We start from the raw sequence: 18,585 nt of genomic DNA, 5'->3' as shown, positions 1-18,585 counted from the left end.
AGGAGGGAGAGTTGAGGGGCTGGTATCATTAAGGTCAGGAATTGGAACCCTGAAGTAGGTTTTGAATGTTGTCTGAAGGGAGGAGAGAGAAGTTCTCCTTAGAAGGTAACTTGCTTCAGACTGCTGACAGACATGGCATAAATTCACCTGACTGGGGTGCTGCATTTGTAGAGGGGACCAAGGCGAGTCAGGCTAGCAAGGCAGACAAGGTGCGGCCAAACTCTTAGAAGAGAACTATCAGACTGAAGTCAGGGAGTGTGGACTGTGCTCTAGAGATAATGGCAATGGTAAAACATTTAAAAGAAGCATTATGTATTACAGGATAATGTGATGGTGGCAGAGGAAAGAACTGATTCTCTAGTTTGGAACTCTTTCTTATTCAGCTGGTATTTTACAAACATGGGACTGACTGCCTGTTCCAGTCTGAAGCACACTATCATTTCCATTAATCTAGTTTTAAAAACTCATTATTTCCCTTCCCCATTTCTGACATTGCCAAGAGAACTTCTACAGGTAAAAATTACATTAGCAGGGTGTCTGGGTGGCTCATAGGTTAAGTGTCTACCTTCAGCTCCAGATAACGATCCCAGGGATCCTTGGGATCCAGCCCTGCTTCGGGCTCCCTGCTCTGTGGGGAGCCTGTTTCTCCCTCTGCCTGCTGTTCTGCCTGCTTGTATTCTCTCTGCCAAATAAACAAGTCTTAAACAAACAAACAAATGATATCAGCAATCGACTTCATTCCACATTCAAACAAAACCAGGCACCAAGCCCCATTTTTCTTAGATATGTCAAACAGTAATGCTCAAAAATGCCCTTCACTGCTGGTAGAATGAATCAACTCCAACTCCTTCACACAGCCTTCAAGGTTTTCCATGAATTGTCTCTGCCTGTCTCATTTTCTCTTTTCCTGAATATAAACCTGCAGGCAAAACCACAGACAAGCCAAGTAATTTACAGTTCAGCCCTCTGCCCCCAAATATTTGCCTCTTGCCATTCAGCTTAAAAGATAATACCTAGTACGCCTGTAGTTGACTAAATAATTCCTGACAGTTGAAGACTGCTTTAGATTTCAGTTTTCAAAAAAGTTCTAAACACATTCTCTCACTTCTCCCCAAAAAACCCTGTGATATAGGTGATTTTGTATTCCTTTACAGAAAAGAAGAGATTCAGACATTGAAATACTTGGCAATGAGAGAGCCTGAAAAACTCAAGTCTTCTGTCTTCTAAGCTATTCCTCTTTGGTATATTAAACACATGGTACCTAGAACCTGATGACCAATTCACTTAGAAATAACAGAAACCCTACTGGATACTAGGAATGAAAATTGAAAAGTCAAAAATCACAAATTTAATAGCAGTTTTAAAGTGAATAATTAGACAACAGCTAATTTGGTGCTATCAGCATGGACAGAAGTTGGTGGAGTTGTTAAAACACAGCAACAACCCATTTCCTACCTAATTTGAGAACATTGCTGAGAAACAAGAATAAAAACAAGAACAAAAACAACACTTTTGCATATCTTAAATGTGGCTAAATATATCATTCAATATACCTTAATCAAATGCTCCTGATTACAAAGTCTGATTCCTTAGTTGAGATACATTTCTAAGAAGCTTGGTTATGACAACAACATAGGCCAGATGTTCTGTTTATTGCTGTATCTCTAATCCTGTAACACTGCACAGCATGTAGTAGGTGCTCAATAAACATCTGTTCTGGGAATTGTTTTGAGTGCTGAAGAATGAATGCAATCTATACACATGGCTCAAATGGCTTGGACGTTGACTAAATCCTAATGTAGCTGCCGCACAGATTCCCCTCTGCTGGACACCGTTCCCACTTTGGCCTCCCAATTCCAAGGAAGAATAATATGAAAGAACCACAGTAAACTGACTGGAAGGGGATCTACAACTTGCTTTTGTTGCTCCTCAGTGGTTATTCTGCAGCAGCAGGTGGTTCACAAAACAATGACAGCTATGTTAGAGGTTGTCCTTGGATTGAAAAATTTAATAAAGGAAACCTCCTTGGGCTTGTTTTTTTTCGTTCTTTTTTTTAAATGATATTGTTCCCTGTCTTACCCCTCTGAGTTAGAGGACAGGAAGGCAGTAAAGGCATTTAATGATGGTCAAATTTATTCTTTAAGATAAAATGTATACATTAGGTAGTATTTTATGACATATAGATATTGGGATTTTGTGAAGCCAATAGTGAAGTATGTTAAGACCCATATCCCAAAAATGTTAGTCTTCAAGGATGTCAGTTCCTTCTAGTCTGACAAACCCTATACTCTAGACATTATATACCTAAAGCAGTAAAAATCAACCGACTCTAATGGAAAGAAAATTGACTTTGGAGTCACTCAGAGGGCCTGGAACCCTTGCCTGGCCTGATTCCTCATGGTAAAGTAGGGTTGGTACCACCAACGCAGGAGCACTGTAAGGGAAGAAGTTTGTTAAAAGGCCAGAACGGTGCATAGAGATGTCCTCAATAATCATTAGGCCTGTGTTAAAAAAAAAAAAAAAAAAAAAATTGTGGCTGGATATCTTTTAGTATGTTTAAAGACTGTTAACATTTGTTCTTGAATTCTGTGGAAGAGAATGAAGAGGCCAAAAGTACCTTTATACTTGTGTAAGGCTATCCAAAGTATATAGACATGGAAGGTTCATAGAAAAATTGTTTTAATGGGTAAACAACACAAATGCTAACAAAATGAGTCCTTTTGTAATCTAGTTCAAACAATGGCAAAATCTAGAAGATGCCATAAAACCAACTCTATCTGAAATAGCTAATTAGAAATATACTTATTTGCACATTGTATTTCAGGTCAAGCTGAAGGCAAAAAGTGCATGCACTTAAAAATCACTCTTTAAAAACTCCTCATAAGTGTTATAAGGACCACACACTATTTGTCAATAAATATAACATATTAAAAAAAAAAGTCCAACAGTCGGATTTTCTCTCTAGCTCCCCACCAGACTAAGTAGTCCACTTGTGTTTAGAGGCCATGTCTTTTAAGATGGCCTGTATCTCTCAATACGAGGGAAGAAACAGGCTCAGTTCCTTGCAGTATCACCCATGCAGGAACCCACTGAGTGAGTGAACTGCAAATCCACACTTCCCATCTTGTGGCTGTTCTAGAGCATATATTCCCTAAATGTATGAGTGAAGTTGGCCACATTATTTAAATAAAGAAATAAGAGATAACTGATTTATGGCTAAGTACATGTAGTTGAATTTTAAGTGTGCATGACTGGCACTGTGCTTTCATTTTAGAAAGACCCAACTGCATATGGCTTTACTTTCTAGCAATCTGAAAAAACCTTTGGACCAGCTTCCATATTAAGAAATTCATTTCAGGGGCGCCTGGGTTGGATGTCTGCCTTCAGTTCAGGTCATGATCCCAGGGTCCTGGGATCGAGCCCCGCCTTGGGCTCCCTGCTCAATGGGGAGCTTGCTTCTTTCTCTCCCTCTGCCTGCCTCTCCCCAGGCTTGTGCTCGATCGCTTTCTCTCTGTCAAATAAATAAATAAAACCTTAAAAAAATTCATTTCACACTGTAATCCACTACACAAGTATGTGCGTGCACGTGTATATACATATATACATATACGTATATACATATATACATATACATGTATATATGTATGAAGATTAACATATTATGAAAATTTGCACATGCTATGTACTTGATCTATTCCATTCTGTTCTATTTCATTTAAAAAAAAATTTATGTTGTTTTCTTGATCCCTAACTGGGTTACAACCCACAGTTTAAAAACTACTGAAGTCGAGTTATTTTAAGCTCTTAACTACTAATAATTACACAGGCAGTATCTTGGGGTTAAGGAAAACAATCAAGCAAATACATTTGTCCATAATATTTTAATACTTTTCCACTTTTAAATACTGGTTTTAATTCTGTGATTGTAACATGGAAGATCCAACTTTATTATTTTTTTAAAAACATCATCAGGATCATAAAGCTATTATAGAATAGTTACACTCTACACACTCCCAAGGTACTTTAAAATGATTATGTTTTGAGTTTGTAGATGAACAATGACAGTAATCCAAATACATTGTCTGTACAACTCGGACTAAATACTGGTGAAAGTGTTTAACTGGACAAACAACTGATAAGCTTAAAGATAACCAGCACAATTTTACAAGAGAACCAGCTCAGCCCAACTAAAATTTTCTTAATAGCAGCTGACACTGATGTTGTACAGGTGTACAAATTAGCCGATAAAACTGAACAAGTAGAAAACCTGTAGCTCCTTTCCCTTATTTTGTATTCTGACCCTCTCTCCCAGCCATCTTCTCCTTGGTCTGGCTGTCTTTGTGGTGATCCCAAACCAAGAGCTGCTGTGATCACCCCCCACCTCAAAATTAGGAGTCCTTAATTCCAAGTGAAACACTGTGCTCTCTTGTCCTGTACAGTGGGCACTCAGGGACAAACCCATCATCACCAATATTTTTCAAGTCTCTATCACAGTACAAAAGAGTGAGTAGAAAAAAGAGTAAAAGGATAATTTGTTTTGTTTTGTTTTTGTTTGGGGAAGAGAAGTAAGAAATTACTGTGTTTGGGAAAACATCATGTCCATTCAGACACTGACTAGGAATTAGTCATACAGATATAACCCCAGAGGGTCTGAATATGTTTAAAACGGCTAGTACCTCTCCAAATTCTGACCTCTGTAAAAGTCTTAGTATTCCCCAACTGATTTCTAAGTCTGATCGGATGGGATTAACTCTAGTGAAGTACCTGTACAGTTATTGAAAGGTAAACATATCTTCTTCTTTTTTAATATAAATATTTTTAGTGTAATCATTTTGTTTACAGAATTGCAAAAGTATATCATTAACATTTAGTGTAAATGCAACCAAGGGTAATTAGATTTAGACATTGATTTGTAAGTTTTCCATAACTTTGTAAAATGAAGCTATCCAATTTAGTTACGAAAGAGTTACTTGTCTGTGTTCATGATAGTTACCAGACATGGCAAACAGAGTAACATTTACAGTGGGCATAGAGAATTTTTTTGAGGATTCCCATTAGCGGCTAAGGTGAATAAACCTCCCCACCCCACCCAACCCTCCCAATATCCCATATCCCAACCCCATAGCTGATTGTAAAATAAAATAAAATACACATTTGAGGTATAAACTTTTCTTTTTTAAACATCACAATATAAAATGCTAACTGGTGATGTAGTAAACTCGTATGATAATTTGTCTTATTTGCCTTACTAGCATTACCACCGTATAGGCACTTTTCCACACAGTCAAATTATGAACAGCATTTTTCTGTAATAAGGCATATTCCATGCACATCATTTAGAGAAAGGTAAATTAAAAAATAGAAAAGATTTATGGAGCATGAAATCTGCGTGCATGTAATATAAGCATATGTTTTATACGTATTTTCCTCTCTGTACAGAATAATAAATACCACTACAACTGATGCAAGTAATTCACTTCCAGGATTGTGCATATTAAGTGATCAGACTAATCCCATCATTAAATTATCATCTTGCATTCATCATTAAGACTCCATTACCATGTATGAAATATATACAGGACATGTTCTAAGCGACATGACTTTCTGCTTTACAAAATGGGTCTGATTTCTGTGTTTCTACAGAGATGAACAAGTCAGCAAAGCATGTACAAAATGCCTCTGACATATGTAAGCACATTTGTGTAAAAACACAATGAAGATTTTGAAGTGGGCAGTCATTTCTACTTCAGTGAGTACCATTCCTTGCCTCAACTCCATGCTTCAAGGTTTTTCACAGAGGCCTAAAACTAAAGAAGGTATTTTACATTTAAGTTCTTACAGCAACTAAGGGAAGAATTTCAGTTTGAATCACATGGAATCCTTTACTGCTCCGCTGAAAATTCTGAGCAAGAGGCAAACAGGAGCGCTGCTCACGTTTTCTACGCGTATCTTCCAACACAGCCTTTAAACGGACCCAAATACCACCCAGACAGCCTGATTTACCTTTACAAGAAATACCGTGTATCTTCTTACAAATTTCAAGAAAACATGAGCTTGTTTTATCCTTACCATTGTACCAGAAAGTAGTTTATACCCACAAGGTCTGTAATGTTTCTGTTTGGAGGCAGGCAGAACCAATTGAGGAATTACCAAATTGTGTTTGTAAAGAAACTGAAAAAAATCTGTAGCACACAGAACAGAACTAAAAATATAATGGAAATATAAAGATACCTGGCGGAAAAAAATAAAGCTTTTCACTCTTTCTCCATCAGAACCAAGGTTCTTCATAGGAGTAAGACTATAGAAAAGGCAAAATCACAGGTTATTGACAGCCCTCAGTTATTAAGAGACACTTTACATAACATGAATCATTATAGAAATCAGCAGCAATGAATTCTATGATTATACAAAGCAAAAAAGTCAAAAAATTCTGAACACAGATTTAACCGTAGGCCTGAAAAAAGAGCCCCATCCAGATATTTGGTGCACAGAAAGCACATGCCCCATGTGCATTTAACTTTTGTGCTTTTCTTTTATGCACGAAACCTGATACAAATGAGGATCTTAGGCCGGACCATAGTAAATTAAAAATTCTGAAAAAGTTTCCAAAAATTAAAGCATCAATTCCTAGTTGTGATTCAAAGTCGATTTTTTTTCTCTCTTCTAGGAGCAAGCAAATAAAAATATAGCCATATACATGTAATTTTACATGTATTTATAGTTATATGCTGAGCGAGGAGATCTAGCAGGAGACAGCTAGTGTTAGATGTTCACCTTTGCTATTGCAATTATTTCTTCATTTTTGTATACAAGGCCAGGGTGTTGGGCCACAGACAAGGCTACAGATCCTATGTTCCAGCTTAGAGCATTCAATTTATTTTTTCCTCCAACATGGAATGTCACACAGCCTTGCTTCAGTCACTGCAGGAAAGAAAATAAGTAAAAAAATTAAGCAATATATTATTACTAACAGCTGCAAGACTACCCAAATAGGTTCCTCCTACCATCTGAATTCATGGAATGCATAGAACTCTATTAGAAGTTTATGCTTTAAAGATTTTCATCTTTAAAAAAATATAAAATTATTAACCTTATATATTTGAAACATATCTCATCAGCAAGGAAGAGAAGGCCCTAAGGAATGTTTTGAAAGCTAGGGGGAAAAAAGGAAATATGCCACAGGCCATAGGCAAAGAGGGATGGGGTGCCTGGGTGACTCAGTCGTTGGGTGTCTGCATTTGGCTCAGGTCATGATCCCAGGGTTCTGGGATTGAGCCCCGCTTTGGGCTCCCTGCTCAGCGGGGAGCCTGCTTCTCCCTCTCCCACTACCCCTGCTTGTGTTCCCTCTGTCACTCTCGGTCAAATAAATAGATAAAATCTTTTAAAAAGGGGGGGACCAATGAGAAGTCTCTGGATTTGTACTCCCCAAACCAGCATTTCCTTCTTCTTAGTCTTCAATAAAAATTATGCCATACAATACCATTTATCAAGAATTTACGAGTTTTATTTAAACTCTGGGAAAGAGGTCTGTCTTATCTTTAACAAACATACTCAGACATCATCACAGGAGTTTAAGAGTTTTGACTATGAGGGGCGCCTGGGTAGAATCCATTTCATTGGAATACATCATTCCAAACACTATGAAACAAATATTACTAGAGGCAAACAAAGATTTTTCACCATGTGTTAAGGTTTGAATTTGGTTCTTTGTCAGAAAGAAGCTCAAGTGGACTCAACGCTAGAGCTAACTTTTGGCCAGTGAATCTTTTCAGGTCTGTCTTTATATACACTCACGTATGCCCATAAACAACGCTTCCTCCTTCCTCTGAGATGAATTTCAATCCCTTCCCCTCCAGGTCTTGTGTGCATATGCATGCGTGTGCACACACAGACAATACACACATATACTCAATAAGACAATGCCCCAAATCCAACAGTTCTGAAGCAAATACTGTTAATAATACTAGCATATTTTTTCAAATGCTGAAGAAAAATTATTCTTCTTTTCAAACACAGTTGAGAGCATGTTCTATATATAACTGTATTTTGATTTCTTTTGCTTAATCCCTAATTGTATTTTCTGCCCCACTTATTAGCAAGGCTCAGGATAGAGGTAAAGAAGAGAGAAAGCAGATTATAGCTGCACACTTTGTCTTGATTACAGCCAACAGCATTCTTCAGACATCCTAAGGCTGTGGGGAGAGACAATCCGGCTAATAAGTCAGGTGACAAGCCTATTGCCATCACGTGGCATCAGGTTTCTGCTTTATTTGATATAGCAGTGCAGAAACAAAATCAGCAAACTTCGTGTCCAGATCTAGCCATAACAATTCTAAAGTACAGGTTATTCTAAAAATAGCCAGAACATTTATGCAGTTTACTTATGCTTGAAGATAAGAGTCTCTCAAAGGTCGAGCTGTATCCCCAAAACCCTAACCATTCAGATAAGACCAGAATCTGTTTAACATTTTCAGGTAAGCTTTTTCCTGGGAAAAGCTAAGGATCTGTGACATCACTGAAAAAGCTCTTGTGTTAGTATCTGACAATAAATTAAGCCTTTGAGGGTTTTTTGTTTTATTTCTTTTTTTTTTTTTAAAGAAAGGCATACTATAAACAGTACCAGAAACCAGAATTAGTTAAAAATATCAGTCATTATGTAATTATTGAACGTATTATTTTTATCTAAAGAAAGTGACTCAGAATATACATTTCTCAGTCAATAATTTAATATTCAATATAGGTGAGAATGTGAGAATGAGAGGACATTCATATACACTTGTGGCTAATGAATTATACTTTGGTAATCTCTATCAAAAATTTAAGTGTTAACACATACTGAGAGTTCATAGCAATAGAATTACATGAATTGCTCTCAAATGGACCAAGAAATGTTCAAACTATTCATAATAAGAGAAATACAATATAAACTACACCCAGAGAGTATTTTTTAACCGATCGAGGTGGAAACAAGCCAAATTCTATTTCATACATTGTCTGAGAGGGGGGAAAGAGGCACTCCAATATGCAACTGCTGGTGAGATGGTGAGTTAATACGACCTCTATAGGAGCAATACCTAAATTAAAAATGCACAAGCCCCCTAGAAGGGTTGGCAGTGTCATATCTAGTAATTTATCCCAATATCAACTTGCAAGTGGATGTAATTATAACATCATTCCACCAAAAACTAGAAAAAATTTCAGTGTCTAGCAGTGGAGGACTGGTTAGATAAATTATGTGCATCTGTACGATGAGATACTGTATAGCTGCAAAAAATGAGGGAGGTCCATACTGTTATACAAAGTCCTTTAAAGTAAAGCAAGTGCAAAAACAAGTTACAAAACAGTGTGTTTTCCTGAACAACAATAAAAAAAAGTGTGTGAGGGAGAAATACATGTGTATTTGTTTGTTCAGGCACAAAAAAATTCTCTGGAAAGATACATAAGAAACTAGTAACAGCAGTTACACTCCTTCGTTTGGGGCTGGAGGGAGGGCAAAACTGGATGAGTAGGGAACATTTCAATGTTTATCTTTTCAGACTCTGAGCCATGTTAACATATCATTTCTTTAAAAAAATAATTAAAGATTCTGGGGCGCCAGGGTGGCTCAGTGCGTTAAGCTTCTGCCTTCGGCTCAGGTCATGATCCCAAGGTCCTGGGATCGAGCTCCACATCGGGCTCTCTGCTCCACAGGGAGCCTGCTTCTCCTTCTCTCTATGCCTGCCTCTCTGCCTACTTGTGATCTCTGTCAAATAAACAGGTAAAATCTTAAAAAAAAAAAAAAAAAAAAAAAAAATTAAAGATTCCGGGTGCCTGGGTGGCTCAGTTGGTTAAGTGTCTGCCTTCGGCTCAGGTCATGATCTCAGGGTCCTGGAATGGAGCCCCACATCGGGCTCCCTTCCTGCTCATTGGGAATCTGCTTCTTCCCCTCCCTCTTCCCCTTGCCTGTGTGCATGCTCTCTCTCTCTCTCCCCCAAATAAATAAATAAGTAAAATCTTTATTTAAAAAATTTAAACATTCCAGCTCTTTGTCCAAAGACATTCAGTGCAGCACTATCTGGCAATCAAAATATGGAACCAATCAATCCAGACATTAAGGTGGGACTAGCTAGCAACATTCATATAAGAGATTTTAAAGGAATGAGATCGTTTTGTATATCTTATATCTTTATATGGCAACAACAGTCAAGATATATTGTTAGGTAGAAAAAGCATGCTGCAAAAACACTAAGTGTAGAATAAAGCCATGTTTAAAAAATAATAATATATGTCACTCACAACATACATACAAAAATATGGGAGAATAAACAACAAAACCAAAGTAATTTCTGGAAAGGGAAAAATATGGGGAATTTGTCTTTCTGGAATTCTATGGCTCCATAATGTTAAAATCTCTCTGCATAAGCAGATAGTATCTAACATAAGCAGAAAAAAACACATTTTAATGGCTAAAAACTACAACTACAACTCCGTCTGGGAACATCATAAAAAGTAGAAACTACTTCCAACAATTAACTAAATTATAGTATCTGCAAGGTCAGAGTAGTTAAAGTTTTAAAAAAGGGATAATATGTTGTCTTCCAGTACCTGTTAATACTAGAACAAAATGGGTTTTCCTGCAGTTTTTTCTTGGACGTAAGAAGTAAAACGTTTTAGAAACTTTGGATACTCTCGTTTTGCCACTGCCCTTAACACTGAGGCTGGTGCCCATCCTCCAGGGTTCACTGCAAGATAAAGGAAAATTAAAACCTGTTAAGATACAATTCTTCAAATGTACGCGAAGCACTCACTTTATTCCTTTGCTTTTAAAAAATTTCTCACGTTGGAATAGTTAATATCTCTTAAAGTCCTGACCTGACCATTAATTCCTTCATGCTAACCACCACACAAGAACACACAGCAAATAAGAAAGTGTTTATTACCTGTCTAAAATGTTCCTGCCTCCCTAAATTATATGTAAATATTAATACAGCAACATTTTAGGTTATGTCAGATTTGTCAAACTCTACTATAATCAAATAATACCTCACTCAGGCATAACTATATCTTTAAATGTAATAGCAGTTATGTCCCTGAATAAAGAAGATCTGAGGATTTGATTAGAGGGATTCCAACGACTCCTCAGGTGGGAAATGGATGAAGTAAGAAACTTAAAGCAGGCGATGATTCAGAAAACAAAAAAGCCTAACAATGAGAAAAAGAACTGTTACTTTTCTTTATCATTATTGCTTATGCTCCTAATTATATTTTATTAGACAAAGATAATAGTAAGATGGCTCAAAGCCAAGCATATGGGAAAGTGATCTAGAGATGAAGTATTAAAATTTTCCTATCAAGCCCCAGCCTCAGAAATTCTGATAGAGTAGTTCTGGGGTGAAATTCGGACATGGGTATTTTTAGAGTTTCCTGATAATTTTGATACACATCTCTCCACATTAAAAATCACTAATGTAGGGGTGCCTGGGAGGCTCAGTGGGTGAAAGCCTCTGCCATTGGCTCAGGTCATGATCCCAGGGTCCTGGGATTGAGCCCCGCATTGGGCTCTCTGCTTGACCAGGAGCCCGCTTCCCTTCCTCTTTCTCTGCCTGTCTCTCTGCTTACTTGTGATCTCTGTCTGTCAAATAAATAAATAAAATCTTAAAAAAAAAGAAATCACTAATGTAAATGATTAAAAAAACCTAAAAAGGCATTTAGATCATAGTAAGAAAATCTAGGGGTACCTGACTGGCTCTGTTAGAAAAGCATGTGACTCATGATCTTGGGGTTGTGAGTTTTAGCCCCATGTTGGGTATAGAGATTACCAAAAATAATAGTTTAAAAAAGAAAAGAAAGAAAGAATCTGTATGACCAAGTACCAAAAGAAACCCCAAATACATACCATTAGCTACATATGTAATCTTGCATAGAATGTTGTCCCTGCTGATCTCCTGGTTTCCCTCTGGTGGGCTTACCAAAGTTTGACAAATCATAGCAATATTTATTTTGGCACGGACACATCGATTGTTTAGCTGCCAAAACAAATAACAGAAATGAAATATCAGTGTAGTAGATGCCCATTTCATAATCCCTATTGGTCTAATAGTACATTAGGTTATCCAAAACCACAGCTCATCAACATTTCCAACAAATCTTATAAGGACCAAAAAATAATACATGCCAAGCTGCTAGGACATCAAGAATGATTTTCCCTCCTCTTAAAAAGCAGATGGACCTAAACCAAGATAGAAACCACAGAGGATTTGGTAGCAGTTGATCACAGCTTGAGAAGGAACTGTGGAAAGCAGCCTTCCATTATCTACCCATTCTGTTCTGTTTCCTCTAACCATTCTGCTCGGTCTCTAACCTCAGGAGGAAAGGAACACAGCCCTGGTATTCACAGCCATGACTGCTGCCCTCGGGTAACACACAGGCTATACTGTTCCACCATAAAAGAAAATCTAAGAAATGTTAGCAAGTATCTGTGTGTGTGTCATATGTGTTTATCACTCTTGTTCTACGCTGTACGTTTAGCTTCATACTGTACAACTATACACATATACATAAGTGTACTTACAGGAGCACTGTCGTGGTCCACAGAAAAATTACACACTATCCAGGTTTCAGGGTCATTTTCAGTCAAGGCTGGTATCTTTCGAATGGCAGAAAGATATAATACATCTCGCTGAGAAGCAGGCCAAACTCTCTGTGGAAGAAGTAAAAATCTTTTGAAAATATAAACTACTTTTAAATTCATATGTAATATGGAACTACCGGAGAAGCAAACATAAAACCAATGAATATCTTAGGCAAAGGTAAAAATCTGTCAAATTTTAAATGGAAAGCATCTGAAAGTACCCAGCAAAGGATTAACTATGAACAATGAATTAATGGCTTTGCAGAATAACAACATCAAAGGAATAATCCATTTTTTAAAAAACTGGTTTTACGTAACAAAAACTTTTGCCATTAAAGCATTTTAAAGTGTACAATTTAGTGACATTATATTCATAATACTATGTAAACATCACCACCATTTCCAACATTTTTTATCACCTCGAACAGAAACTCTGTACTCAGCAATTAATTCCCCATTAACCCCTTCCCCAAGTTCCTGGTAATGTTCTGCTTCTAAGTACAGTATGAAACCTCCATTTAAAGTGCCATGACACTTAAAAGCTAAGGTTTCAGTGTAAGAAGACTGCTTCTTTGATACCATGACATCCGAAGAACACCAAATCAATTAGATTGAATCTTTCAGCTTTATGGTATGCAAGGAAATTTACCATGCTGGAATGATATGGAAGTGAGGTCTCTGAAAACTGAGACTATGTACTTTTAAACAAGAGAAAATATGTGCAATGCCTGTCCTAACTGTAGTATAATAAATAGCCAATAACAGTGTCAATACAACACAAATCACTTGGAAAGTGAAATGGTTTATGTTTTAAAGACGCTAAATTTCAAAAATAGGTGAAAGCAGTGCTGAGCAAATCTATGTGAAGCCAATAATAAAGGCAATTTTGGCTGTGTTAGAACTAATGACTGCAAATCCTCAAGGATGACAAGATGAAAATTTAAAGAATGAGAATGACTTAAATATTAGAGAGAAGCAGATTACAAAAGAAGATCAGATTACAAAAGAAGCTAAATTTAAAGGGAAAGTTATAAGCATTACTGAATTTTGTTGAAAAAAATTATGAGAGGACAATTTGTTTATTCAAACACAACTCTCGCTTAAATTTTATTACATTTAAGGGACATTATTTTAATAGTTTTTGGCTTTATTTTTCAAAAGTGATTGTAATACGACCTATATAAATCCTTCCCTCCATCTCCAATTTATGAAGTGAAATGCTTTCAAGCAGACTGTTTTCCAAGATCAATTATCTTCAGATTCTAAGGTTCTTCTTACTCTTTCTATGCATTCCAAATTATAAGGTAATTAATCGGTATTTTTAACATTTACTAAATTTTAAGTTTCCCTTAGACTAAAGGAGAATCTTGTTACATACTTCTTTTTTAACTGAAGGAAAGTTGACCTATAATGTATTTTTTACACATTTCTTGATCAGCTACCATGTAAAATCAAGCCGAGCTCAAAATCAGTACATACAAGATGCCTCATATGACAAAAACTGAGTTCAAGAAATACATAACTCATAATATTGTCATATATTCAGGTCAATTAAGAAGTCATTTAAAGAAGAGAAAAATGAAGAACCTACTGAAGTACTGTATTTCTTATGTAACATATTATATTATGTTGGATGGATCCTTCCAAAATTACAGTTCCTTTTTATTATTTTCCTTTTTAAAACTTATATTAGTTTCAGGTGTACAACGTATTTATTGGACAATTTTATACATTACTCAATGCTCACTACAATAAGTGTAGTCACCATTTGTTACTGTAACCTTACTACAATATTACTGACTACATTCCCTATACTGTACTTTTCATTTCTGTGACTTATTTATTTTATAACTGGAAGTTTGTACCTCTTAATTCCCTCCATTTATTCTGCCCACCCTCCCACATATCACCCCGTTTACTGTTCTTTACACAACATATTTGGCAATTTTCAGGGAACAGAGCAGAATAAGGTAAGAGAAATATTAATTCTTCTATTTTAAATATCTAGAATAGCAGAGGAAAGGATGAAGTAAAAGTAAAATGAAAGTGAATCAATTTAAATGACAATGTTTTTGTATGCTCTTGGTATATGACCAACTCCTTAATAGTTACATTTAGCAATTTTCACTTGCTTTCAGATAATCCACTTAGATGACTTTCATATCTATCAGTCTTAACAGATATCAATAATATACTTTTCATTCCCGTCATTACTATGGTCACAGGAAACTATGATTCACTTTTGTATTTGGTAACAATCACTCATCTCCTATAAAGACTAGATGCTACAAAAACATTTAACAGGATTTCAGTATTCTCTAAACTTTAAGTGCACGTAACTTATTGGGGATCTTTATCAAACACACTGTTCCTGGACATTTTCCAGTTTTTTGAACCAGGTTCTGCTTTAAAGGAGCTGATATCCTATCAAATATGTGGCATTCATGCATCATTAATAAAGTCTTGGAATCTTTTATGGCATTTAATTTCCTGCCAAATTTTACTTTAGAGAATTTCTACGTCTCAGTTTAAACTACAGTGAAATCCTTTTGGGATGAAGAAATCTTTACCTTATGCGTTTGATAAATGATGATTGCATTATCAGCTAATGTCTCCACCACATGGAAGTTTTCTATAGTTGCTGAAATGAAGAGAAAATATTAGTAGCCTCTTCCTAAAATGTGATTAACTTCAGTTATACTAATGGACACTGTGATAACACAGGCAGGACTCTGCCCTATCTTGGCTAAGTCCAAAGGGAAAGTAGCTAATACTTCATATTAGGGCTATAGACAGTGGCCATGAGACGTGATCACCAGGAAATCTCATTTCTTTTGGCCCTGTATCTAGCTTCCACAACAAGAAAGCAATTCTAATCACACTGCATTACTCAGACATAAGTTCCTATCTAATACTATGACCATTTCTTGTAATCTCTAATTTATTGAAGCTGAATAAACTGTTCTATAAAGGCTTAGGTGACTACATTTGTGAAAAAAGAACATCAAACTATCACTGATAAACATCTTATGATGTTCACAACTATCTGTATCTATGAAATTTTGTTCCTAAGAGGATCACACACACATGCACACATGTACACACACACACACACCACACAAGAATAACTCTAAACAGATCACAGCAGGACTTGTCTAGGGTTTACCAAGGAAACAAAACAGACTGGGAAAGTAGATGATAAAGCAGAAATCTTTAATTTTAGTCCTGGCCTTTCTACTAATTAGGGTCTGTGGCTTCTGTCAAGTCACTTAACCTATCTGAATTTTACTTTTTTATCTATCTAACATGCAGGTTTATTGAAGTACTGAATCAAATGCTGTAATATAGTCAGAAGCATTTTTTAACACTGTATGAGCTCTATTTCACTGTAAAGCTCTATTTAAATTAAGTTAAAAAAAAAAAAAAAGTAAGTGCAAGCTATTACCAGATTTTCCAGGTATTTTCTACACTGACTTTGTAAACTGTAGGTGAGATGCAAAACACTGGATTGGATTTAACATTATATTCAAAATAAATTCAAAATAAAAATTATATTAAGGTATATTAATAATGGCAGCTTACTTTCCCAATCATTGCGAACATCAACATTCCAGAAGTAATTGCAGACCTCATGTCCTGTAACACCTTTCACTGCATGGGTAGCTTTCAAAGGATCCAGAACAATCCCATTTTCTTCTACTTCCCTTCGATATACCTAAAGAGGATATATTTAAAAACCTGTTTAAAAAGTAAAAATCAAACTCCTAAAGCACAAACGTGGAAGCAAGATTTAAATTTTGCTGCTTTTTAGGAATTTCATTTATGAAAATCTATTTAAGGAACATAAACATTCTGCTAAAAGAAAATATAAAATCTCAAATTACTGACAACACATAAAAAATACTTAAAGCTATAGATCTGGGGTAAACTTCAACTATGAAAAACATACATATTCAATGAACACCTAATTACAAGAGTTGTTAAATTAATCCTGCTTAAACATCATCTCCTTAAGGATACTGATTTAAGGCAGTTTTATTTAATGCTACATACCCTGCATCTAGAGTAGTATCTGAAACACAGCAGCAGGCTCTCAATTATTTGTTGAATCAATGACTCAAAGCTAAAATGGCATGAAGATCTATGCTATCTTGCTTTTTATTTTTTATTTTTTTAGAGACAGAGAGAAAGAGAGAGCGAGCGAGCATGTGAGTGGAGGGAAGGGCAGAGGGCGAGGGAGAGGAGAATTTTAAGCAGGCTCCACTTCCAGAGTAGAGCCCAACACAGGGCTTGATCTCATGACCCTGAGAACATGACCTGAGCTGAAATCAAGAGTTGGAGGCTTAACCAACTGAGCCTCCCGGCATCCCTATGCTATTTTCCTTTAAATATCAAAGTTGTATACCTAAAGTGCTAAGTAAAATTAATTATCTCAAAATTACAGGTTTCTACTTTAGGAAGTTTTGCATTAAGTTCTTTTCAGAAATGAATAATCATGTTACTGTAGGAAGAACCAGCTCTCAGTTTATGGAGTGCTTTATGGTTCCAGAAATTGTTAGCACGTTTCACATACAGCTCTTAAAAATCTCTTAAAATCTTTCTCACCAAACTACTTTTCCCTACATGCTTATATTCATGTTATGTGGACGGCTATCCTCCCAGTCACCCAAGTTGGAAACTTTAGACTTTTAACTCCTCCTCACACTTCACATAGCTCTTAAGCTCATTCGTCATTAATCTTCTATAAGACATCTACAGCCTGACTTTTATATTACTGGCTACTTTTTTTAGGTAGGCCTTCATCCCCATGTACTTGATTCTCTTAGTTTCTTCCTTATCAGCCCAATCCTAAAATGTTACTTTGCATGCAGTGGCTAACTTACTGCTACCGACAACAGACTATTCTCCTTGGTGGACTATTTTATACTATCCATAACCCAAGCCCTCTCTCTGTTAGGTTGTGGGCTGCAGGAACACTTACTCTCTATTTCTCATTCCACACAGAAGGACTTCATCTAGACTGTCACTCCTGGTTTCTCTTTATCCCCTCACTTTCCCTTCCCAAGGGGTGCAACAATGACTTATCCGAATGTTGAGTATAAAATAAGGACTTAGAGGCCTGGCTCACCCCTTTTTCTACAGAGAGCTTGTGTCCTGGTTTTCTTCTGGGGCCTACTCTTGTGGGAAGGGCCTGTGATTGATTATCTAGCTATGACAGAAACATTGTTTTAATTCTCAGGTAACACATTAGCAAGACCTAGTGGCTGCTGATCTAAAGCTATATTCTCCAATTGACTTATTAGATTTATAGCTAACATTCTGATATTTCATCTGCTGTTTCTTCATATTTTTTAATTAGTCCCCTATTCAGGAGGAAAAGACATTCCAACATCTGATATTGTATCTTGCCTGCTAGAATAATTTTGGTCAACACTGTCTACGCAAAACTCCTGAATAAGAAGTTTGCTTTCAAGCTTTCCCTTGTTTGTGTGTGTGTGTGTGTGTGTGTGTGTATATACACACACACACATATATGTGTATATATATATATATTTTTTTTTAATCTTAAATACGCTTGCATCACCTTTGTCACAATCTTGCTTCCATTTCCAGACATAGTTCAAATGCTTCTCCTCAGTATAAAACAATCTGTTTCAAATCACAGAGATCTTTCTTTTCCAATTTTCTTCACTACTCATCTTCATTCGATACATTATCAGATAGAAACAAATAATGTCAATATCCTCCTTCCCCAACAAAAGTTTCAGCTTGGAAAAAGTCTTGTTAAATATCTCTTTATCTTTAGCATAGTGCCTTGGGCATAAGTATTCCAAAACTCAATGCAGCTGTTGTTTTGAATCCATCTATAAAACTTATTCTTTGCTCTTTGTCTCTTCTGTTTAAGGATGTGAATAAGATTAGCAGACCCATCTCCAAATATTCAAAGAGGATGCAATGAGAGAAAGGACAAGTGA

At 36.2% G+C, this 18,585-nt stretch overlaps 1 protein-coding gene across 3 annotated transcripts in view; it reads right to left on the bottom strand.

Annotated features, from left to right (window-relative positions):
* Positions 1-3,862: 3,862 nt before the first annotated feature.
* CERT1 (ceramide transporter 1) overlaps positions 3,863-18,585 on the bottom strand; it is a 111,903-nt gene continuing 97,180 nt past the window's right edge. For all 3 annotated transcript variants that reach the window (XM_032335943.1, XM_032335942.1, XM_032335945.1), the window contains 6 exons: positions 16,193-16,325; positions 15,181-15,251; positions 12,551-12,679; positions 11,876-12,005; positions 10,585-10,721; positions 3,863-6,921 (listed from right to left, as the gene is read on the bottom strand). In XM_032335943.1, coding sequence (XP_032191834.1) covers positions 10,594-10,721; positions 11,876-12,005; positions 12,551-12,679; positions 15,181-15,251; positions 16,193-16,325 — 591 coding nt within the window. In that variant the 3' untranslated portion in view covers positions 3,863-6,921; positions 10,585-10,593. The remainder of the gene's footprint in view (positions 6,922-10,584; positions 10,722-11,875; positions 12,006-12,550; positions 12,680-15,180; positions 15,252-16,192; positions 16,326-18,585) is intronic.

Source organism: Mustela erminea, chromosome 3 (genome assembly GCF_009829155.1).
Source record: "Mustela erminea isolate mMusErm1 chromosome 3, mMusErm1.Pri, whole genome shotgun sequence".
Lineage (NCBI taxonomy): Eukaryota > Metazoa > Chordata > Mammalia > Carnivora > Mustelidae > Mustela > Mustela erminea.
This window is presented reverse-complemented; position numbering and strand designations above follow the sequence as displayed.